Source organism: Pyrus communis, chromosome 12, assembly GCF_963583255.1.
Source record: "Pyrus communis chromosome 12, drPyrComm1.1, whole genome shotgun sequence".
NCBI classification, from domain to species: Eukaryota; Viridiplantae; Streptophyta; class Magnoliopsida; order Rosales; family Rosaceae; genus Pyrus; species Pyrus communis.
In genome coordinates, this window is record NC_084814.1 from 19,094,775 (window position 1) to 19,119,238 (window position 24,464).

General features: G+C 40.7%; 1 protein-coding gene across 2 annotated transcripts; it reads left to right on the plus strand.

Moving 5' to 3' along the window:
* Nucleotides 1–13,304: 13,304 nt before the first annotated feature.
* Nucleotides 13,305–22,852, plus strand: LOC137710366 (uncharacterized). 2 transcript variants are annotated; one of them, XM_068449321.1, is made up of 26 exons: nt 13,305–13,645; nt 13,735–13,877; nt 13,972–14,239; nt 14,324–14,391; nt 14,489–14,558; nt 14,673–15,038; nt 16,112–16,191; nt 16,290–16,341; nt 16,567–16,720; nt 16,838–16,925; nt 17,453–17,555; nt 17,662–17,752; nt 17,901–17,998; nt 18,202–18,381; nt 18,573–18,812; nt 18,925–19,020; nt 19,130–19,224; nt 19,361–19,424; nt 19,549–19,636; nt 19,756–19,829; nt 20,030–20,287; nt 20,407–20,480; nt 20,689–20,795; nt 21,770–21,888; nt 22,009–22,086; nt 22,333–22,852. In XM_068449321.1, exons 1-26 carry the CDS (start codon nt 13,367–13,369, stop codon nt 22,537–22,539), a joined length of 3,540 nt encoding a protein of 1,179 aa, XP_068305422.1. In that variant the 5' UTR covers nt 13,305–13,366; the 3' UTR covers nt 22,540–22,852. The 2 variants fall into 2 exon arrangements, with proteins under 2 accessions (XP_068305422.1, XP_068305423.1); XM_068449322.1 differs by lacking the exon at nt 18,202–18,381.
* Nucleotides 22,853–24,464: the final 1,612 nt, after the last annotated feature.

Genomic DNA, 24,464 nt, shown 5'->3' on the forward strand with positions numbered 1-24,464 from the left:
TCGGCCTCCACATTTTACACGATCTACGGGCCTCCCGCGTTCTCGTCCTCGGTGATTCCGAACTGGTGATTAACCAGATAAACGGCCTGTTTCGTTGCATGAGTTGTACTTTAGCGCCCTATCACATGGTCGCCACCTACCTGGCCGAGTCGTTCGAACGGATCACATTTGAACACATTTCACGCATCCACAACACAGACGCCGACGAACTCGCCCAGATCGCCTCCGGAGCACAACTCAAGGGGGGCAAGCTAGGCCGAATTGCAGTCACAAGTCTGCGCTCATACCCAGCCTTGATTAATCGGCAAACTCTCCAGCGCGCACACGTAATACGCACAAGGGTAATGTCTCTCCCATCCTTACTAGAACGAGGAGATCCCGTGGAAATATGTGCTGTCGAAGTAGAACCAGATGATTGGAGAAGGACGATGTTACGATACCTCGATAACCCCAATGGGAAACATGACCGAAGAACGAAGGTCCACGCCACGAATTACGTGTCGTACCAAAATGAGTTATACCGCAAGGGCGAGGACGGGTTACTACTATTGTGCCTCGGCCCACAAGAGGCCACCCAAGTAATGGCCGAGGTACATGAAGGAATTTGTGGGGCACATCAGTCCGGACGAAAGATGCGTTGGTTGCTCCGACGACACGGTTATTTCTGGCCCAATATATTAAAAGATTGTATCGAATATGCACGGAGATGCGTCCCATGCCAAATTCATGGACCTGTACAGAGAGCCCCGGCCGAATTACTACACTCGGTCACTAAACCTTGGCCGTTCAGGGGTTGGGCAATGGACGTAATTGGCAAAATCACGCCATCATCAGGGGCAGCGAAACACGCGTGGATAATGGTAGCAACTGACTATTTCACCAAGTGGGTCGAGGCAAGGTCATACGCCGAATTAACTGCTAAAGAAGTATGCAACTTCGTAGAAGAGAATATTGTGACCAGATTCGGCGTGCCAGAAACGATCATAACCGATAATGGCACTATATTTACGGCCGATAGGTTTAGGGAATACGCGGCAAGTTTGAATATCCGACTGGAGCAATCTACGCCGTATTACCCACAGGCAAACGGGCAGGCCGAGGCAAGCAATAAAGTGTTGATCGGCATCCTTGAAAAAATGGTAAAAGAGAAACCAGGGTTGTGGCATTTGAAGTTAAATGAAGCATTATGGGCATACCGAACTTCACCCCGGTCGGCTACTGGAACCACTCCCTACGCGTTGACTTATGGACACGACGCTATGTTACCAGTCGAATTGAGTATAAGCTCGTTGCGAGTAATTGAGCAGAATGATTTGTGCAGTATTGAATATAGTCAAGCGATGCGACAAGAGTTAGAAGACTTGGAAGAAAGTCGAATCGACGCGGGTAACTTGTTGATAGCACAAAAGAAAATTGCCGAGCGAGCATATAATCAGCGTGTAAGACAAAAAACGTTCGGCGAGGGAGAACTGGTTTGGCAAACTGTGTTGCCTGTTGGAATAAAAGACCCCAGATTTGGCAAGTGGTCGCCAAATTGGGAAGGGCCATTCATCGTTCACAAAGTCCTCGGCAAGGGGGCATATCATCTAAGAGATCGGACGGGTTCAGTTCACAAATTACCGATTAATGGAAAGTTTTTAAAGAAGTACTATCCAATTACATGGGAAATGCAAGAGTAAGACCATTGTATTGAGAGCAAGACGACCATTGTATAGCAAAACGACCATTGTATTGATAACAGAAAATCATTACAAGTACAAATACAATGATGAACTCCTAAGGGGTCGAGGGGAGGTAAGTCTCAAGGGCAGCTTTCAGCTCCAGCCACTTCGCCTCGCTCAAAATTATCTCAGCCTGCCGCGTTTTCTTGTTGCACTGCAGTTGCTGGATACGCCGTGCGCCGGCAGCGAAGGCCGTCAGCCGAGACTTGTTAGCCTCGAAATCCTTCTCAAGCTCGGAAGCAGCAGCCGACCTTTGACGTTGAAGGTCAGAAATCTGACGCTGGAGGTCAGAGATCTGGAGATCAAACTCGGTCAGCTTTGCTTTCTTTGCTTTGAAAGCCTCCATCTCTACTCGGCCAGCCTCATGCGCAACCTTGGCCACCTTCAAATCGTCCTCGGCCTGTAGGGCACGCTCAAAGATAAGAAAGTGTTGCCGAGTCCGCTCCAGGAGGTCGGTCAGGAAAGAGATGCCCTCCGGGCTCAGGTGACCACCGCTGGCAAGGTCATTAAGACACTCCCCAACAGAGTCAAGGCCCTTGCTCCGGAGAGCTTGGGAAGCAGTCAGAGATAGGACTTCGTGCAGCTTCACGAAGACTTCGGCGGGCGTGTCTTCTGCCGATTCGGCCGGAGCTGCAGAGGAGCCGACCTCCCCGGTCGTGCTTTGAAGCAGAGCGTCAAGTTCCACTTCCCACGATGGCTGTGCGTATAAAAGGAAAATGTGAGGGAAAGTAAGGCGTGATATGGTGCATAAAGAAAAAGGGGATTGTTTTAGACCTGCTGAGAGGAGACTTCGGCCATGCCCTCTGGGTCATTGCTCGAACCCAGGGAGCTTAATGGCCGAGCCCAGTGCCTTAGACCGCTACGCAATTCACGCGGCCGATGGAGTTTATCTACATTTGATGGCCACGACGGCGGCCAGGAAATATAGACAACGCCCCTCGGCGCGTAAAATTGCCGGTGAAATGAATGTTCAGGCACCTGACATTTAATATCGTTTCAAAAACAATGTCACAAAAAACTCAAAACACAAAAGAAACAATACTTACAAAGGCCGAAGAGACTTCCTGTGGAGGAATGGGAGGGTCTTCGTCCTGCGGGTGGATCGGTGACTCAGCCGTGGCCTCAGGATCGACCATGGGTCTCTTGCCAAGTTCCGCCGCAGTAGGACGTGGTCGAGCGGTCACCTCGACTACAGGAGGAGGATGGACGGGAGGAGAGTTGACTGGTCGACGGCGGCGTTGCAGCGGGACTTCGTCACTCTCGCTCTCGACATCCTGAACAAAAAGAGAACAGTTAGCATTACGATCAGAAACCTAAGGAAGCAAGTGAAAACAGAATTATACCTCCAAAACGACCGGTGGAGACAAGGGTGCCTCAGGTGCCGCGACCGACTCCGAAGCTAGAGCGGGTGCGGCGTTTGGATCTGCCGGGGAAACGGCTGGAGGATTCGAGGTTGGGGAGGCCGCGGCTGCCGGCACAGATGGAGAGCCGGCGGGAGCAGGCGTCCCAGTAGTATCACTGGGAACGACATGAATTTCCCGGTCGCCCTTCTTCGCCAATTTCTTGACACGTTTAGAAGGGCGAGGGGTCTCCTCCGCAGGCTCGGCCTCTCGGTGGGGGCGCTTGGAAGGCACCGATCGCTCGGTGACAAGGATTGCCTTCTTGGGCACTAGCCTCTTCGCCTTTGGCACCGCAGCGACTACTTCGACCGCCTTCGACCCACGACCCCCTGGAGCAAAGTAATTAATAACAGGGACGAGAAATAAAACAAAAGGAGGAAAGAAACGGAAATACTACCTTGGGCCGACTCCTTAGGGTGAGTCGAGGATGCTGATCTGGGCCGATCGCCGAAGATTTTCTTTACCAGATCTTCGGCCGGGGCGCCGAAGAAGTCTCCGGTATATTCCTCCCACCAATCCCCGAAGGTGTCAGTTCCCAAAGACTCAGGAACCGTCGGCCGAAGCCGAAATTTCTTGCACTTCTCCTGGAACTCCTGGTCTGACGTCTTGCATTCCCTTTCAGAGGAACCAGTAAGACGTCCCCGACTTAGGAGCGACCGAGAGGCGAGCAGGGGGACTGGACAGCCTTGAAGATAGCCGAGCTGCCGGGCGAGAAAATGAGGGTGATAAACCTCCCAGCTGGCTCGGCGAGCATCGCAACCAAGAGGAAGGTCGCGAGCCAAGACAAACGACCCCCAGCGCTGGCGGATGCCCGCATCCTCAGATTCGGCCCATGCTGCCGTAGGGAGTCTAAGCGAGGATGGGTACTCCTGGCGCCGACACACCAAGAACTCGTCATCCGAGAGGACGTCGAGGCTAAGGAAGTGTTTGAAAACCTCGGCTGCCCGGTGAGGTGGCGCTGGTCGAGAGGCCAGTTGAAAGCCGAGGGCGGCCGTTCGCTGGAAGGCAGGAACCTCCGGTCGAAGGGTGGAGAAGTAGACCTGCAACCAGAGTTGGAACACCCAGAGGGGTCCGTTCTGGTGCGGGTCGATCTTGCCAATGGTCGCCTCGGCCAGGCAGCGGTAGAGGTTGGCAAGGATGGCTGGACTGAGCGCCAGCAAGCGACCATTAGCCAGTGCCTGGGCCACCGGCATATTCTCCACCAGGCATTTATTTGACCTGGTACAACAGATGAATTTGTTGTACCAGTAGAAGAGGAAGGCCTCGTGCTCTCCCTTCCTAAGACCTTCTTCGCCTCGGCCGGCGAAGTGAAGAATGAGCGTGTTATAGTTGAAGAAATTCTTGTGCAGCTTCTGAACTTCTTCCCTTGAGGGCTCCCGGTCGTCCCGGCTTAGCGTCTCGACGGCCCTTTCGTCGAATAGTGCCTTCAGGTCGAGAGGAGAAGGGTATCCGGAAAGGGCAGCGTCAATAGGAAGGCCGGTCGGGGAAGTCCCAAGGATGGCCGAGACGTCAAGGATTGTGGGGCCGAGTGGGCCGAAAGGCAGGATCATGGTGTTGGTGGCCGAACACCATAGACTCAGGGCCGCCATAAGCAGCTCCTTATCCATGGCGACCTCCATGGTCGACAGGATGATGGCATCATAAATACCCAAAGCCTTCCATTCCTTGGAGAAGAATGTGCTCATCCGGTCGACCCAGGCAGCCCAAGCCGCAGTAGTCGACGGCCAGGCTCCCTGAGGCCGCGCCAGAGTCCATTTCGACCAGTCGAACCCCTGCAGCAGGGGTGTTAGGCACTGTTCCTTGAGCAGGTTAGTGACAGACGACGGCACTGTGTCTCTGAAAAGGGGACCCAGAATTTGGTGGGTCGTGGCCATGTCTTCTTCAAATCGTAGCGTCTTGACGGCGCTCCGGTCGACGAAATCCTTGCACTTGTTGATCTCATCAGAGAACTTTGAAATGAAAGAGGCCATTTGTGGAGAAGTGATGTTTCTGGAAAAAGAAGGTATTGCAGAAGAACTGGAAGGTTTGATTTGAACGAACAAGGATGAGGAATTTGAGATTTTAGAATTTCTGAAAGCGTAAAAGGCAAATGGCAGAAATATGGGTATTTATAGGCCTTTCAGGATGAATATCAAACGTCTGGGATTCAAAAGGCACTGGTTCAAATTGGGGGGAAATTTAACCGGGAAAGGCTCAATCATTTCGGATATTTTGGGAAACTGCGAAGAGGGGATCGAGGAGTCGAAAATCCAGGACGCACGATTGCGTGCGACGCCAGTTTTAAGGCATTAATAAGGATGAGACGTTTCAGTTAGCGCACGGTTTCGAGGCCCACGATTGAAAGTTTTAAGAGCGGCGGAGAATCGACACGTGGCCACGCTTTGGGGGCAGCAAGAAAAGTGCAATCATGCTTCATAAATGCGCAGGAATAACGGTCATTAAGTTCAAAAAAGCAATAAACGTTTTCGCTTCTTCAAGGTCGAGGCCCGACCAAGAGCTAACAGTCGGCGACCTCAGAAGCGAGGGGGCAATGTTTGGGCCCGAAATATTATTGCTGGGCCGAGCAGCAGGATGTGCTCGGCCCAAGGAGATGATAAATACTATGGGCCGAATAATAAGGCCCGGGCCAGCTGGCAGGGTCGGCCAAATCCCATCAGAGGTAATCCGGATAAATAGAAAGGTCGAGGAAATCCTGATGCAATTAGGATTCTCGACCAGCAAGGAATGAAGTCCCGAAAAGAAGGAAAATTCAGAATCCCAGTAGGAGTAGGATTGTTCGAGGAAGAGGCGAATTGGGAAAAGGACTCCCGATCCAAATCGGAGTCAGATTCAAGGAATGGGGGACTATAAATACAAGAAATCATGCAACAGAAAAGGACCTTCAACTCAGCATACAATTACCCTGCGCAAAACCTCTCAATCACCTTGAGATTTTTCCTTTTCTTTTTCCTGCCGACACACCTTCAGTTTGGATAAACAGCACTGTGGAAGCAACCGGCGAACACCTTCAGTTTGGATAAACAGCACTGCTGCCGCAGGATCAGCCGACCAAGAAGCATCTTCAGTTTGGATAAACAGCACTGCGTCGAGGCCGACCGATTATCTATCCAAGTCTCGGTCGAGGAAGGTTTTCGAACCTTTGTTGGCAGAGGTCACCTTACTAAGCTTTCTCGGCATAGTTAGGTGTTACGAATTACATTGCTCGGCGTACTGGTTGCCGAGTGGTTTTATGATTGGATACTCACAGGTGAGTTTCAGGGTTCGGCATTCCGACGGCCGAACTACGTTTACCATCAAGACATATATCACGTTCGAGTACCTGTGCCCATACACCTTGGTCTCGATTCGACGTGCTTATACTCTCACGAATATAATCACAGTGACCGAATCGGGCTCCGACGATTATTGAACTCCGCAGAATTGGCAGCCTTGTCTTCAGGCTGTAGAACTCAGAGACCGAGAGCGTTCCTTCCTCGGTCGCAATCGCAAGATACAGAAGTCAACGACGCGCTCCAAGCGACATCAACAAATTGTACTCCTCGGCCGAGCTCGGCCGACGAGTTGGCACGCCCCGCATTCAACCGAAGGACGTAGTTAGCTTACTAGTTGCTCGGCCTGCGCGCCACGTAGGTCTTGTAATTATTAGGGTCAACAAAACGTCATCTCTTTTGTCATCGCTTTAATTAGATGTGATGACCTTTTGCAAATAGGGTGCTGCTATTTGATTGAAGAAAATTAATAGATAAAAATTAATTAAAATGTAAAAGGTGAAATGAGCGTGTAAATTCTTACAAATACGAGGTTTATAGTTGAACGATAATGCCAAGGAAACAAAATTTATAAACAAAATTTGCAAACTAAATAATGTCTCACCAATATAAATAAGCACGTTTATCAACGCTTAACTAATAATTCAATCATCAATTTTCATGTTATTTAATTTACAAATTTAATTTCCTTAACATTACCCTTCTTAAAATGTAAAAGAAAAAAGAGGTTACCTTCAAGTGGATATACTTGAGGGAAATAGCGGAGTTGGAGTTGTGAGTGGAGCGAGAGAGTAGTCAATTTAGATTTCAGATGATTTTAATAGACTTTTTTTAAGTGACAAATTTCAAATGATTTTAATGTACGTACAATTTTATATGGGAATTGTTATTGGCACTCTAAAATTCTCATTCTACATTCCTAACTTTCTATATTTAGAAAGAAAAATACACTTGTGAGGAATGTAGAATGAGATTTTTTGAGTGTCAATAACACTTCCCTTCTATATGGATTTTGACATATTTATATGAATTTATATTATAGATTATTATGGATTTGTGTGGATTTTATTTGTAGATTTTGATGGATTTTGCATAGTCTTTTCTTTTCATTTATCTTTATTAGATTGTTTTAATTTTTTTCAAATAACAAAAGAAAAACCATTTTCTGCCTCCGTGCCGTAAAACGTGATTATGCCGCTGCTTCATTTTCAAGCCGGCCTGTCAACCCAATTCAAACTTTTTCATTATCTTATCCATTTTCTGTCTCCCTGAAGAATGATTGTTTTTTATTCAAACTCAATTCGGAGCATCGACGAGTGATTCAATAGGATTTTCAGGTGCAAATCAAATTCTTCTTCTTTGGGTTTGATTTTTTTACCAATGGGTCGATATGTTCTTACATTATCAATGGTGGGTTTTGAATTTTAGTCTTACTTTGCTGATTGGATTGGTAATCAAACTTCTGGGTTTGATTTGAAATGATATATTTCCATAGCTCAAGTCAATCTGCAACTCTATTAACAAACCTACCACTTCCATGGCAGATTCAATGAGTTTAACCAACCCTTTACCACATTGAGGCATAAAAATATAAAGAACAATAGTGGAAAGGGTCAAGGGTGTGCGAGTGAGTATTGATTCACCAGTTTATGGACCAGAGAAGTAGTTCTCCTGCTACTTATGGCTAAGAAGTGAAGGCCGAAGAGAGACAATGGAACATAAGCTTGAAAGAAATCCCAGGGGTTGAGGTGGGATTGTATTTGGTGTTGCGCATATATACTTCAAGCTATCAAATCCAACAAAATCCAGCTCTTCATGAAATCCTACCAGATCTTTATTTTTTGCATACCCATAGATTTAGAATCATTCTAAAAATGTCTTTTAAAATCTCACTTAACTACCTATGGATTTGAATGTATTTTTAAAATCCTCTTAAATCCTAATTTGACAACACCATGATTTCAAAGTCTTTTAAAATCCTTTTTCTAAAATCCTAATTGACTACCCGCTGATCTTAAAGTCCATTAAAATCATATCAAATCCTAATTTGACTACACCCCCTTAAATGTTATTTAAGATCTTATTTCTCATCATAATTAAGCAAACAATATAAGTAAATAATGAGTGTCATGAGTCATGACCTCACAAAATCCTAATACGTATCCAAACGAACAAGGTTAAACTTAGTTTTCTCAATTTTATATTGCTTTCTCTTAAGATTAGCAAAGAGCACCATTAGGACGCAAAATATTGTCGCACACATTTCCTTCTCCTTCACTTTTTTTTTATTATACTAAAGCTAAGGACCTGTTAGGTATCCTATTTGAAAATTTTTATCATTCCTCAAAACATTTCTTAAGAACATTTCTTGAAATCAATTTTCTTTAAGACTCAAAAAAATGATTGGTTCGCAGGAGAGGGAGAAATAGGAGAGAGGAAGAAAGAAAGTAAGAGATGATTGAAGGAAACAGAAAGAGGAGAGATGATCGGACGAGATAGAGAGGAAGAGGAGTGAGAGAGAACCGAGAGAATGAAGAGAACAGGTTGGAGGATAGACGAAAAAGGTAAAAAATAAAAAACAGGAGAGAGAGAAGAAAAGAGAGGTAGATTTGGAGTGAGAGAGAAAGAGGTTGATAAAAGAAAGGAATGAGTTTAAATTTAAAAACTTTAAAAACTCACTTTTTATGTTTTTAGATAATAGACTATATTTTTTTAGTTAGTCTTGAGTTCAGTTTTTTAAAATAGTCCTACCAAATAAGTTTTTAAGGCTTAAAATTTGAAAATTATTTTTTATTTTAAAAATTGGATTCAAGAAGAGTACCAAATATGCCCTAACCTTTTCTATATAGTTATATAGAGAAATGCTAAGGAAAATCTCTTAAAGTAGGACTCTCCATAGACTTTCTGTCACTTCGCAGTTTAATATTAATTATCATGCCAACATTATAAAATATTATGCTAAAAACATAAAGTGACAGAAAATCCATAGAAGGTAACACTTTTGAGATAATCCCCTTAACATTTCTCATTTATATAAACTAAACATAAGTAGAATTAATCAAATGATTTAAATTACATAGAACTTTGGTAGTTATCCACACATGAATAATTAAATTAATTCCCAACTGACCCCATTGAGCTTCATGCATATCCCAACTCATTTTCCTTCTAACTCAAGCCATCAATTTTAGTTTTGCTTTGTGTATGATGATACGACCATGGTAATGATGTAATTAAGTTCCACATAGCCTCTTCCTCAACAGAGGAAATCTTGCATGTAATCAGACTTATAACTATGTTTATCGGCATTATTTATTATATACATCAAATGAAATCATGTGATGAGAGATACAATACGCGCGTGCGTACACACACATATATATATAGACACACACACGCTCGATAATAGACAAGGAGATAGAGGATTAGAAAAATAGTAAGAGTAATCATGATTATGATAAGGTGGAGTTGGTGGGTCTGTATCATCTATCATGTATGTATGAAATAAAATTACAGAAAAACCCATTACCTAAAAATTACTGTGTGCTTCTGTAAACTAATCAGTGAGCTTTTTTCTGTTGCAGTGTGCGGTAGTTTTTCCCTTCTGAAAAAAGAAAAGCAAACAGCAGTAGTGGATAAGCTGATAAGGGCAGCAGCTTCAGCTTGTCTCCAAATAGAAACAACCGGAGTGTCTGTTTTTGGTGTTATTAGGGCACAGAGAGATGGCTCCATATAATTTTCAAGAGACGTCGACGTTTGTGTAGCCCCGTTTCCATCTTTGATTCCTTGGCTGCTGCTAGGTATTCAAAAGATTAGACGTCACTTAAGTTGAGAAGGCAACATCTATTATATTATACTTGGCTGCTGCTAGGTATTCAAAAGCTTTCAAATAACATTACAACAAGAGACGGCCAGGTAATTGCGTGTCTGGGTGGTTTTTGACTTCTGATGCAGGTGATGTGAGTCATCTATGATTTTTGCTAACATCAGTTGTTTAGATATGTGCTTAAGTTTTGACTGTTGATGCATGTATGTTGTTAGTTTGTCCAGTCACTATGCCAAATCATGCATGTAGTTAGCTTGCGCAAGTCGGCTAGGGACTAGTGGAAGAAGTCTGATCATTGATGCATTAGTTTTAAATTTCACATGCATTAATCAAGAATTTATAATATGTGTGCATGTGCGACTAATTGTAGCATACTTCGTCATGCATTAACAAGCCAAACATTGGCATGCACATGATATTACAACCAAGATCCGGCAAAGAAATAAAAAAGAAGAGTAAAAGAGAGAGATAAGAACCGTTGTCAATGTCAGAAATTGATAACTCCAAAATAATTTCTGATGGAGAGAGATGGTGATGTGAGTAGAACAAGCTCTAATGTACCAGGACCACGAGAGTAAATGAGCTTATGTATGGGCTTGGAACGACGCCGGCTTATTTGGACTCACACAGTCGGCTAATAGAGTTCACATCGTGTGGCTGTGGGCTGTCCAACTAGGCCTCCATCACACACTCTGAACTTTGTTCATCACCAACCTGCAAAACCAACAACTAATAAAACGCTCAAAACAAAAGAAAGCCAAGTGAAAAAAAATATTTTAGTGAGGTTGCCAGCTTCGAAGGTAACTTCACAGCAGAAATTAATGGGGGGATTGGGACAATATTCAATGTGTTTGGTTGAGGCTGCTTTCAGTTTCAGAGTAGCCCATTTCTGTACATGCTAGGGCATCAGTTTTCCGTTTTTTATGTCATGGCAGGAAATAGACATGTAGATAATATTCACTGTTCATGTGTGACTCAACCTATCTAACTGACGGGTGTTTGGATCACATATTCTGTCTGTCCGCATGCATTGTAAGACCTACTTAAAAATACGGACACATGTTCAGTCTGTCCGCACATATCGTCATGTACGCACTCACATCACCATCTCTCTCCATTATAAATTATCTTGGAGTATCAATTTCTAACATTGACAACGATTCTTATAATTAGGAGAAGACGATGCCGTTATAGCACTTAAAAATAAGTTCGTATATTATTATGCAACTTTTTAAATAAATACGAAGTTCGGCTATTATTTAAAAATGTTAAAAGTTCTTTTTACAAAATTTTTTTTTTTTTTAATCTTTCTTTGTTAAGTTATAAATATTTGTATAATACGTGAAATTTTTATATGTTATACTAAAAAATATGTGAAACTAAATGCATTCAACATTAACAGTGTAAATATACGTATATAGTACACATATAGTACGTTTGATTTTGAAAAACATATATTTTAGCGAATGGATTTAGAAGTGTATGAAAAATGAAAATATTCTTTATATGTACAAGTATAAATATGTATATTAATAGTATTTTAGGTATCGTTTGGTATGCAGACGGGATAGGACGGAACGGAATGGAGCGGGAGCAAAGATGCCCTCGGATGGAAACAAGGAGGAAGAAGAAGGCGACGAAGAGGTTATAATTTTGTGTTCCACGGATGTGGAACGAGTCGTTCCAGGAGGGTGAGGTGGAACGAAAATTCACCCAAAACTCGTCCTGTGGAACAACTTGTTCCACCCGTTTTAGGCACACCAAACGTGAGACAGAACGCCTTGTCCCACTTTATTCCGTCCCGTTCCACGTACCAAACGGTACCTTAGTATCATACCCCCTAGTTCCACCACAGTGACCACTGCGAGGCAATTCTGAACTAATTCCTCCCAATTAATTGGATGGCCGAGTACGAATCAGCTCAGCTGTCTTCCTTTTGCACGTAATTTGTGTCTTTAATTTCTCTCTATTTTTTTCTGCATGTTGGGATTTGGCTTCTGAACTAAGATGTAAACAGTGCTCAAATTATGATGCAAAAGTGCCTCATCGCCCCATGCAAATGCAATCATGGATCGTTACAGTACCAATGCTATGACGACCACGCTAGTTAGATGGTTATGACCTACACTTAGTATAGTTATTGCTAATATTTTACCTTCACATACTTTATAGTAAAGAAAGACGGTAGACTTTAGTCGGGCGGCGGGTCGGGGCCTAGCACTTAGGTGGATAGGTGGGGGTTTAGGTGGACTATGTGGATTTAAGTAAATTTATCATATATCGTATAAATAAGCACCTGCTTATACTAAAAAACTACATAATTGTATTGAGATACATGAATTGCAAAATAAAATGACATATAGATTATAAAGTATTAGAATATAATGAAAACATGAAGAACAAACATATACTGTGTGTTCATCTAAGTATTCAACAAGTCGTTTACAATTTATTAAAATAAATAAATAAAATGCAAAATGAAAGTTATATATTTTCTATCTAAGTGAGAGCTGCGACTTAGGCGGGCGTCTTAGCAAGTCTAGGCACCCTTTCTTAAAGTTAAACAATGTGGAAAAATGGTTAATGTATTGTGAAATTGAGGTTTCTTAGACAAGAAAGAACTTAGGATAGAGATTCTTCTCTACGGACGCTGTATATGGCTACAGACTCAAAGTAATAAGGGAAATATGAGATTGAGTGGAACCAAATGCAAGGAATCCTCTTGCTCTTTGTGAAGAGTACCCAATGACTGACATGGTTCAGGTATCCGAATTTAAGATTTTTGTTCTTTGTTTTTGTTTTTTATTTATTTATAAATGATAGGATAATCTACATTAAACTATGAGGAAAGAGATTAAAATACGAGACCTCGAATGCGAAGGTGAATACTATTAACCAACTGAACTACAAACCACTTGCAAAAATTTCTCCGATTCTTGAATTGAATCAAAAGCAAGTGGACTAACATTCGCCATTAGACGAGGGCATATTTTAAGCCCATATATGAATATTCCAAATGGGCCCAGCATCCAATCTTTTGGGCCCAATGGACCGGGTCTCTCTTGTCCAACCGAATCAGTTTGGACAGTGTCCGATACGACTAACTGAAAGTGGGTTGGAATTGGAAGGACTGAGAAGCCAAGCTCTGAAATGGCGGCAGCGGCATCACCGTCGTCATCGCCAGTACGGTGGTGGAGGACGGCGTTTCTAACTGTGAGGGACGAAACCCTAACAACTCCTCTGTGCACTCCAATCCCCGAGCTCCTCAACCATTCCATCTTCTCCCACTCCCACACTCTCCTCTCCGCCGCCCACGACCTACCTCCGCAGGAAGTCACCTCCGATTTGCTCTTCATCATGGATCTCGTCACCACAAAGTCTCACGGCGGCGAAGACCTGACTCCCTCGTTCACTCACATAACGCACTTGGTATGTATTCGACTGAGAATTTGGCTCTGCTACATTTCTTCTTCGTTTTTTCTCTGAAAATTTTGAAAATTGTTGTCGTTTTGATTCAGATCCATGATATCTCCCATCGTGTTCCGCTCGAGATCAATTCAGCTTCTTGGACTCTGATCCTCGAGGCTTTCAACAAAATGATTCGCTCGTTCATCGGCTCTTCGTCCTTCACGCCGGTTATGGAAGCTCTACAGACTCTAAGGTATGCTCAACTCCTCTGGTTTCCGGTTCCATTTCCAGAAAATTTGCGTTCTGATTGTGAATTCGATTGTAATTTGTAAATTCGTTATCTTTAGACGTGTTATGAGCGCGTATCAGAGGAAATGCACGACGGGGGAGGAGGTTCAGCTGGTGAAGTTCCTGCTGCGCATCATTGAGAGCTCTCATGCAGAGTTGAGCTCAGTTTGCAACCAAAGCTCGGTTCTTGAAGCTGGGAAGAGAATGCCGGTGCCTCTATATTGTAGCTTATGGGAAGTTCAGACACTTGCATTTACCATGCTTGGAGAGGCAATCTCCAGAGTTGGTTTAACCTTGCCATTGGACATCTGGGGATCAACAATCGAGGTCCGATAATTTATTTGACGCTTGTAATTCTGTGTATGTGTATGTATGTATATTTGATGCTGACGCAGTTTTGCTCTCACCTAGGTTTTTAGGAAAGTGATGGATGGCTTGGCAACTAAAAGCCAGCTTGTGGAAGACGCTTTTATGTCCAGGTATTCCAACAATCTCTACTATTGCTTGCTTCGACATTTTATAAACGAATTTATCATCCTATATATTGGCAATGGTACGCCATTTGTGCTGCTGCAGGTTTTATTTATCTCTTCTGCATTGTCTGCATTTGACTCTCGCGGATCGTAAGTGTTCGCTTTCTGACCATGTAAGTTGATGCTTTTGTTTACTGCAATTATAATAAACTTATAGCCTGGTTCTGATAGAGTTTTATCTTCAACCATCATATTTCACACCTACTGGATCTGATTATCCTTTTCAGGTGTCAAGTTTTGTGGCTGCTTTGCGAATGTTCTTTTCCTATGGCATTAATAGTAGAACCCAACATACCTGTTCAGCAATTGGTCAAAAGGAAAAAGAACTTACTTTAGCAAGCCTTAAGTTGGGTTTGGAAGATTCTAAAAAGACGGATCGTACTCCATATAGGCCTCCACACCTGCGCCAAAGGGACAATTCAAATATGAAGAAGAGTGGAGCTCAAGGTTCTCAAAGTTTATCGGATCATGAATCTTCCGCAAATGAGTTTGCATTGTCAGATTCAGATTACAGTGACAGTGATGGATCAATTAAAGACACTGACAACATTCAGAAATCAAAAGTCCGAGTAGCTGCCACTGTTTGTATACAGGTAAGTTTTGCAATTTTTTGATTCTTATACTTTTTCCTAATGTCTAAGTTATTAAAGCTTTTTTCAGTTTTTTTGTCTTTTTAGTATTCACTTCTTTTTATCTCAATGTCAATAATAGGCTACAGAATAGGCTGTGCCCTGCCTTAGAATCTCACCTCCCATAGATCTTAGCTCTCTTATTTTACTTAAAGGAGGAAATACTAATTTACATCACGGCATCCAATTAAGACCTGGTTTGGTACTGAGGTGATTCTGAAAAAAGCTGCTATCAAAAAAAGCTGGTAGCTGTTTTTGTGTTTGGTAAACACTCAGCTTCAGCTTTTTTTCACAATTTTGGGTGAAAAAAAGCCAAAAACAAGAAGCTGCAAAACCCAGCTTTGAAAAACCGGTTTTTTTTCACATCTGTTTTACATAAAAGTTTATCAAACACTCTAATACTGCTTTTTTTTTTTCAAAAGCACTTTTATAAAAAAGTTTACCAAACACTCTGCTGCTTTATTTCACAGCTGCTTATTCTCACAGCACAGCAGAAGCAGCTTTTTTTCAAAGCACATCAATACCAAACTAGCCATCTTGTGGTGTAAGCTAGCTAGAAGAAAAAAGTTCAGTATTAAGTGATTAACGTTGTTTTTAATCTTAAGTGATTAATGACAGTGATTAAATCTTAGGATTCGATTGAAGCAGTGGATAATATGGCTGAGCAAAAAGTAGCTGCTTTTGTTTTAAAAATTTATTGTCTTCTTGAAGCTACGGAATCCCACCAATCCTTTTGGAAAAGCAATATTTCTTTACTTGTTAAAAGTTCTGGCCGAAGGAAAATGTTAAGCAAATGTTATGTGATCTGGCCCTCTGGCTGGAGTAAGTAGCTATATTGATTACCTCGCTCTTTGAGTTGATTTTGTTAACTGGAGTACCTGTTAATATTATGAAATCTAACAAGATGGTGACAAGTGACAACATCTTAACACAATGACATTATCCATTATGTATGGAGAAATCGGGATGCTGTATTTTGACAATGAAATCTTTTACTGTTTGCACACTTACTTCTTTTCTTTGTTAATTTGGTGAAGGATCTTTGTCAAGCTGATTCCAAATCATTTACTAGCCAATGGACGCTGCTATTGCCAAGCAGTGATGTACTACAACCTAGGTAAAGCATACCACTTTCTCCTATTCCCAAATAGATAATTTCGTATACTTGATCCTCCACCACCAAACTCAGTTTTACCTGTTAATTCTGAATTACAGGAAATATGAAGCAACACTAATGACATGCTTGCTATTTGATCCTTATCTAAAGGTATAATTAACTGTTGTTACTGATTAGATTTAGACACTGCACTTGCTTTTGGTGAATTATTTGAATCTAGACCCTGGGTTTATGTAAAATATCTTTGTACTTCTGCTATGGTTCATGGCAATTTGTTTTCTCATTTTCACAACTTTCATACATACTCCAATGGTTATATAATAATCTATGTTCAGTGGTGCTTCTAGCTGACATGTGCTTTTCTATTGTGGCTAGGCACGGCTTGCTTCTGCATCAACCCTGGAAGCAATGTTGGATGGCCCGTCATCTGTTTTTCTGCAGGTAGCAGAGTTCAAGGAATCTTCTAAACGTGGATCTTTCACATCGCTTTCAAGTTCCCTTGGACATATACTAATGCAGCTTCATACAGGTATGTGAAAGCCACTATGCCACACAAATTCATACTTTCGCTGCAATAATATTACTTTTACATGTTCAAGTAACTTATTCTCATGATGTCACAATTTTTATGATGTATCTGGTGTAGGTATTTTATACTTAATTCAACGTGAAACTCATAGTAGACTGATGGCATCCCTGTTCAAGATTCTCATGCTATTGATATCATCTACACCGTATGAGTTCTCCCCCAAATTTTTTGTAATTGTTAATGATTTGCTTCTTTTCTTTGGTTTCGTTTAAATGTGATTTGGTGTTCAAACCATTTGTATCATCTTATGTTTCTCTTAAGCTGTATTCTGATTCCAAAAACCTCCTGTTAGAACTATTCAGTGTGTACTTTTTAATTCAATTCTGAAATTGGGCAATTTGGCTTACAGCTTTAATAGCATTTTATTTTGCCTTTATGGCCTTTTTGGGTTTGAATCTTTCCCTTACCAACTTCCCTTACTTTTGGGTGAGTAAGTCACCTCCTTTACTTTAGGATCTGACTCCGCAAATCTTGATTTCAAACAATATTCTTTATTTATTGCAACGAGGATAGGAAAAGTGGCGCGCTATGAATATGGATTCTTCATAATAGCATTTTATTTATTTTATTAGACACTTGTGTACACAACAAAATGATATATGATGTTACTCCCTACTCTTTTTTGAGGAAAATCTTTTGTACTTATATTTCCTGTCAATGATCATTTTACAGATATTCAAGAATGCCTGGAGAGTTGTTGCCAACAGTTTTTACATCTCTACAAGAAAGGATGAAAAATGGGTTTCCATTCAAAAGTGATCAGACTGGTCTGCTGGTTAGTTGTCCTTTTTTTTCTATTTCTTTTTCAGGTAAAGGGTAATATCTGCATTGCCTGCCCTTCTCCACTGTTATATCTTAACTATTTTTATCTCGTTGATTAGGCTTCTTCTATTAGTTGCTTGACAACCGCTCTGAATATCTCACCTTCTTCACTGCAAATTAAAGAAATGCTTCTGGCAGAGATATCTAATGGTGAGCTTAATATTGATAGCATAACTGATTAACTTTACTGGTGCTCATGTTTGCTAATTCTTAAGCTACACCATCCTATTGCAAATCGTCACACTTTGTCTCATTTCTGTGCCTTTCCACTTTGTCTTATTTCCGTGCCTTTCTCCAGATTTTGTCGATGCTAAAAAGAAGTCAGGTGTTCTCTCTACACTGTTTCAATTTTCAGAACAAGTTAGCAACCCAACAATATGCTTTGAGGCTCTTCTGGTAATTGATTTATGATAATCAGGTTTTGCAGCAGTGCTGATTCTTTTCTGGGCAAGCATGTAGCATGCCATCAACTGTCATGAAATGCTTGTGGTTTTTATAGTAGTGTCTTTTCTTCTATGCACTTTTTTCTTTTCTTAAAGGAGTGTGGCTATTTTGACGCATGTGGTGATTATATTTAAGGCTTATATTGTTTCTTGTAGGCGCTTAGGGCTGTGTCCCATAATTACCCAAGCATAATGTTTTCCTGTTGGGAACAAATTTCCACCATTGTTTATGGTGTTTTGAGGGCAGCTATTCCTGAAGTTCCTACAGGATATAAGGGCAATACTAGAAATTTTGTTGGATTTATTGGGGAAAAAGTCATTACAGCTGCTATTAAAGTAAGAGTCCTTTAATATCAGTTATTTTTCCTCTCCAAAAAGTGAATAAATAATATTAATTTTTGTTGAGTTTGTTGTACATTAGAAACAAGCGAGACCTTACAAAATGGTATTTTTAGGTCATATTCATGTAATTGATTTTTTCCCCTCTCGGACATATACGTATAATGATCCTTGATGTCAATTATCAGGTTTTGGATGAATGTCTACGGGCAATATCTGGATTTAAAGGAACTGAAGACCCTTTAGATGATAAATTACTTGATGCTCCATTTATTTCTGACTGCATAAGGATGAAAAAAGTTTCATCTGCCCCTTTTTATGAACCAGAGAACTCAGATGAACCCACATCATGTCAATCTGGAACAGAGCAGTGGTGTGAGACAATTGAGAAACATATGGCTCTGATTCTTCACCATCCTTCTGCAGTGGTTAGTTGTTATAAACGTTTGACTTTTTCCCAAGTGGGGTAATATACCAAATGTAGAGATTATCTTTTTGCGTTTTTATCTACTGTTCTGAACCTTATAAATTTCCTTGAAGGTGAGAGCAGCCTCTGTTACATGTTTTGCGGGTATAACTTCTTCTGTATTCTTCTCATTGTCGAAGGAAAAACAAGACTTCATTCTTTCTTCTTCTGTAAGTTTTCTTGTAACGAATCACTGGTGCTATACTGTAACCTCTCTGTTTTTTGTAAATGGAATAGAAAGCTTTTTTTCTTATCGGTTATACGTACAAATCCTTTTAGGTTCGTGCTGCCATAAGTGATGATGTGCCTTCGGTTAGGTCAGCTGCTTGTCGAGCCATTGGAGTCATATCAATGTTTCCTCAAGTTTCTCAAAGGTGATTTTGACTTGTTTTTAATGGCATTGAATGATTCTCAGAGTTCTTTTATCTGTTATCGACTTCGTCGTCTACCAATTATATGCTTTGTTCGAGAACCTTTGACAGAGATTCATTAAGAACTTAAATTATATAGTGCAGAGATCCTTGATAAGTTTGTTCACGCTGTGGAGATTAACACTCGTGATCCCCTGATCTCGGTATTTTCCTGTCTATCTAATTATATTTTCTATTTATTAAGATTCGTATTTCATTTTACTTCTTAAGCAGTCAAAACCTTTACTTCTTAAGCAGTCAAAACCTTTCATATAATTCTTATTTCAGGTGCGAATAACTGCTTCTTGGGCTCTGGCAAACATATGTGATTCTATCCGTCATTGTATTGATGATTTTGGCTTGAAACAATCTGGAGGTGAGCTTAATTTAGAAGCGTGATATATCAATGGTATTCACACTGTATCATTGATTATTCAAACTACTAATCTTCTTTCTATTGTTCTTTTTTCTTATTCTTTTTTCATTTTTGTATAGGCTATCCTGAAATCTCTAAATTATTCACATTATTAACCGAGTGCGCTTTGCGTCTGACAAAGGATGGAGATAAGGTTGGACATGTTAATAAGTCAAGTCATTTCGTTTTTTCCTCCTTTCTATATGTTAGTTGAATATGATGATAATAAGCCAAGTTATCAGTTAGACACTTAGATGTAAAGAATTCATAGTGTCTGCTCATTTATAGTCATCGATAATTTATGTATATCTCACAGTTCTGAGTTTTTTTTTTTTTTTTCGTTTCTACAATCAGATTAAATCAAATGCTGTAAGGGCTCTAGGGAATCTTTCAAGATCTATCAAATATAGAAGCGATAGTGACAGGATAGTAGACAATAATGGTATGCCAATAAAGAGCACTAAACCTGACAAAATATCATCAAGCAATTACAGGGAAGGAAGTCAAAGAGATGTATCAATATCATGCCATCCAGCTTCTTTGGGAGATTCGCGTTGGCTAGAGAGGGTCGTTCAGGCATTTATTTCTTGTGTTACGACTGGTAATGTTAAGGTATCATCCTGACAGTTCTAACTTGCTGAGATTTTATTCTAATTAGAGTGGAATGGATGAGACTGTATCCTCATTATTATCTTCTGTTTTCAACTCTAATTTTACTGTGCATCTAACAGGTCCAATGGAATGTTTGTCATGCTTTAAGCAACCTATTTCTGAATGAGACATTAAGACTGCGAGACATGGATTGGTATAGTTTGAATCTTATGCTGGCATGGTTACGATGTTTTTTTTTTTTTCCTGTTGGAAATCAATTTATTGATGTATGAGGTTGAAATGCCCAATATTTTACTAGTGTTTACAATAATAGCTTGTTTTCTCCGCATTCTCCTAAAGTACGAAAGTAAGCTCATAAATCATAACTAAAAAAAAGCTAACTATGCATTGTTTTCTGACAGGGCTTCGTCTGTGTTTAGTATTCTTTTACTGCTATTACGCGATTCTTCCAACTTTAAGATCAGGATTCAAGCTGCTTCTGCTTTGGCCGTGCCAGCATCAGTATTTGGTATGTAGTTGGATTTACCCCTGTTTCTATGTCGTGGTTGCCTTGTAACTTCACAATGTTATATGCCAGCTGTCAGTCTCCACCAATGTATTAAAAGCGTGAGGCGTAGGCGAGGTGTCCGAGGGATAGCCCAGCCTAGGCGTGAGGCAAAGCCTCACGGGACCTAAATTTTTTAATATATACATTGAGCGTACACATATATACATTAAAAAAAAAAAAAGATTATTAATCAATAATCACCCTGAGCACACACATATATTATAAATACATATACACACATATATACATATATTATATTTTATTATATATATAATAAAGGATGAAAAGCACATTGAGCACACATATAACAATGCATGGAGACAACACACACATCCATTATATAAAAAAATAAAAATAAGAAAAAAAGGCAAAGAGATGATAGCGCAAGGAAGAGGTATGAGGCAATTAAAACCCTACCCAAAATTTGGGTTTGGGAGTAAAAAAACAAAAAAAAAAAAAAAATCCCCTGAGGCGCGCCTAGGCGGCTCCGACGCTGCCTTCCACCCACTCCCTCAAAACAGAGGCGGCAACCCTTAAGGCCAGCTTCACAGGGCTCCTAGGCGCGCCCTGAGGCGAGCCTTTTAAAACATTAACTTTGGGAGTAAAAGAACAAAAATAAATAAATAAATAAAATCCCCTGAGGTGCGCCTAAGCTGCTCCGGCAGCGCCTTCCGCCCACTCCCTCAAAACAGAGGCGGCAACTCTCAAGCCCAGCCTCACAGGGCGCCTAGGCACGCCCTGCGGCGAGCCTTTTAAAACATTGGTCTCCACCAAAGTTCATTTTTTACTGTTATCGGTTCAATTAGTTGACTGACATCTTCTGGATGCATTCTTGATCAAGAAAATCTTGCTCGTTATGTTTTGTATGAGAATCTTGTAAATCATTGCTTCATATAGTCTGGAAACTAAAAGAGAAGCCTTTTGGTTTGTTGTAGATTATGGAGAATCCTTCTCCGATGTCGTCCAGGGTCTTATGCATATATTAGAGAATCAAAGTTCAGACCGAATTGCATCACCATCAAATTTCAAATATAGGGTTGCACTTGAAAACCAGGTACGTAATGCACCTGAGCAGTTATGTATTAATATTGGTTGAAATAGTGCATTTTGGCTTAATGTGCATCTGTTTGGGTTATATGATGTGTTTAATAGTTTTTTCTTCTGTCTGGTTCAGTTGACCTCAACCGTGCTGCATGTTCTTATCCTCACTTCAAGTTCCGATCATGAACCCGTCAAAGATTTCCTTGTAAAAGTAAGTGTTTCTTACACGTACATTGAATTAACTTGGCCCAGTATAACATTCATGGTTACCTATCCACGAGTTTTATTGTAGAAAAAGATTTTACGGTGTCATACCTTAGATCATTTTCACGAAGCGACCAAGTGAACCATAATAACAGTTTTCATTTCGGAGATGAAGAAAATGGTCATGTGTGCATATGTTCATGTTTGCTGATCTGTCCATTTTCTTGGACTCATTTTCTTTCTGCGGATACAGAAAGCCTCGTTCCTCGAAGACTGGTTCAAGGTGCTATGCTCGTCACTTGGAGAGACGAGTAGTCAAGCTGAACTTGAGAATAAATCCACCGGGAATCCGAAGAACGAGATGATATGCAACGCAATTGGGTCGCTAATCCAATTGTACAATAGTAGGAAGCATCATGCAATTGCCCAGAAATTTGAGAAGTTAGTGAACAGCATCTAGTGAGTTCTCGGTTGACTTTCATACTCCTGCTGTACGTGCCAACCTTGTGATCAAGGTCCTTGCACAGCCACATATACTGGAAAAATGCCTCCCTTTGAAGGCAAATTTTTCATGGCGGCACGATATCTCGGAGATGCGCTGGCAGCATACAAGACTCTTGAGGATCATATGAGATTGGATTTCTGTGCCCTTTTCATGGGAGGGGGTTGGATAGGACCTATTTCCTATATAGGTTGTATTGTTGGGCGTGTGTGTGTGTATATATATATATATTATTTTATGGTGTATCTGGACTAAAATATAGAACGCTACTTTCGGCCCCAAATTATGAACGTTTATGCAAAGTAAGCCACTTCATATGTTCGAAACTTTTGCTGGTGTGAAAGCCAGATTTGTGATCAGGAGGAGGTTGAAATACCTTTGCGAGTTTTCTCGGCCTCCGAAAGAAGTGGATAATCATGGTTTGCCATCAGTTGTAGTGTCAACAAATCTGGATGACGTATAAATTCTTTGAGAGTATAGAAAGCAACACTGCCAAAAATGGGAAATAGAAAAATAAATAAAGGTTGTTTTTCTTTTGTATATAAAGAAAGATGTATTTGTAATCGAACCGTTGACTTAACCTAGTTCTAATTTATTCTTATGCCTCCCTTCACTACTCGGACTGATCTTGGGGCTTTTGGTTGATAAATTATTGTGAACCTTTGACCTAATCGAATATATTTTATCAAAATTCTCTATTACTGTAGCAAAAGCTAACAATTCATGATATATACGGTCTATTAATTTACATTTTTTCAAGAAGAACAACTTATATAGAATGAGTTCACTGCAACGTGACGTCTTAATCTAATAATACATTGTCATGTAAAGAAAATCTTGCACTTAATAATGTATTACAAGATACAGGACGTCATGTTAGCAAAAAGATAGATATTCTTTGCTCATTATAAAACAGTCACTTATTCACAAACTTTTTGTGGAGCTAATAGTTTTCATTTCTATCTCATGGAAACCGTTTTCGCTCCGCTAAGAGTTATTAGCTTTGTAATGTTTGGTCTATCGTTTACTCAAACTAAAAGCACAAGCAAACTAGAAAACAAAAGGATCCCGTAAGCAAGTAGACTTTTCATAAACCCGTTTTGTATAAGTCCTTCTCCCTATCAAAGAGACCATTTGCTACTGGTATAATACGACATATCAATACCAAGGGAAGATGCTATATATATGATGAGACCATTCGCTACAGTTAGTGTCATTTACGAGCATTTCCAGAATGTGTTTGGTTTTGAGATTAGTTCCGTGCGGATGTGAGAACAAGTATCCGAGTTTCTCTGACTAATCAAGCATTTAGTTGCTGCTGTTGTGAGGACAAGTATATTCTGTGCATTTTAAGGTCCAGTAAAAAAGGACTGAAATATAATTTACATAATTATTATGAGGCAGATTTTCACTGCTTTATCCTGAAACTATTGAGGAAAAAAAGAAACCAAAATCCAAAAGGATCAAATTTTTTTGGGTACGGGTGGCAGAATGGACCGAAAACTGAAACCGAACTTGGTTTGACCCGGAAAAAATTGGTCGGTTAGTTTCAAATAAGGGTTTTTTTTTTTTTTTTTTAAGTTTCGATACAAAACTGAACTAATCTATTAATATTCGGTTCGGCATTGGTTCTTGATCTTAGTTGCATCTGTGGTTAGTTGCATCTGTGGTTCTCTTCTAACTAATGGTTTGGAGAAGTATTTGAGAGTTCTACTCATTCATTATCACATCACTAGAACCACCTACAAAGGCTTGGTAGAAAAGACTCAAGCTCGACTTTCTACTTGAAAAGTGAATTCGTTATCTTTTGTTGGACGGTCCACTCTTGTTCGGTCTGTCACCTCCTCTATCCCAGCATGTGCTATGGAGACAGTGAAATTACC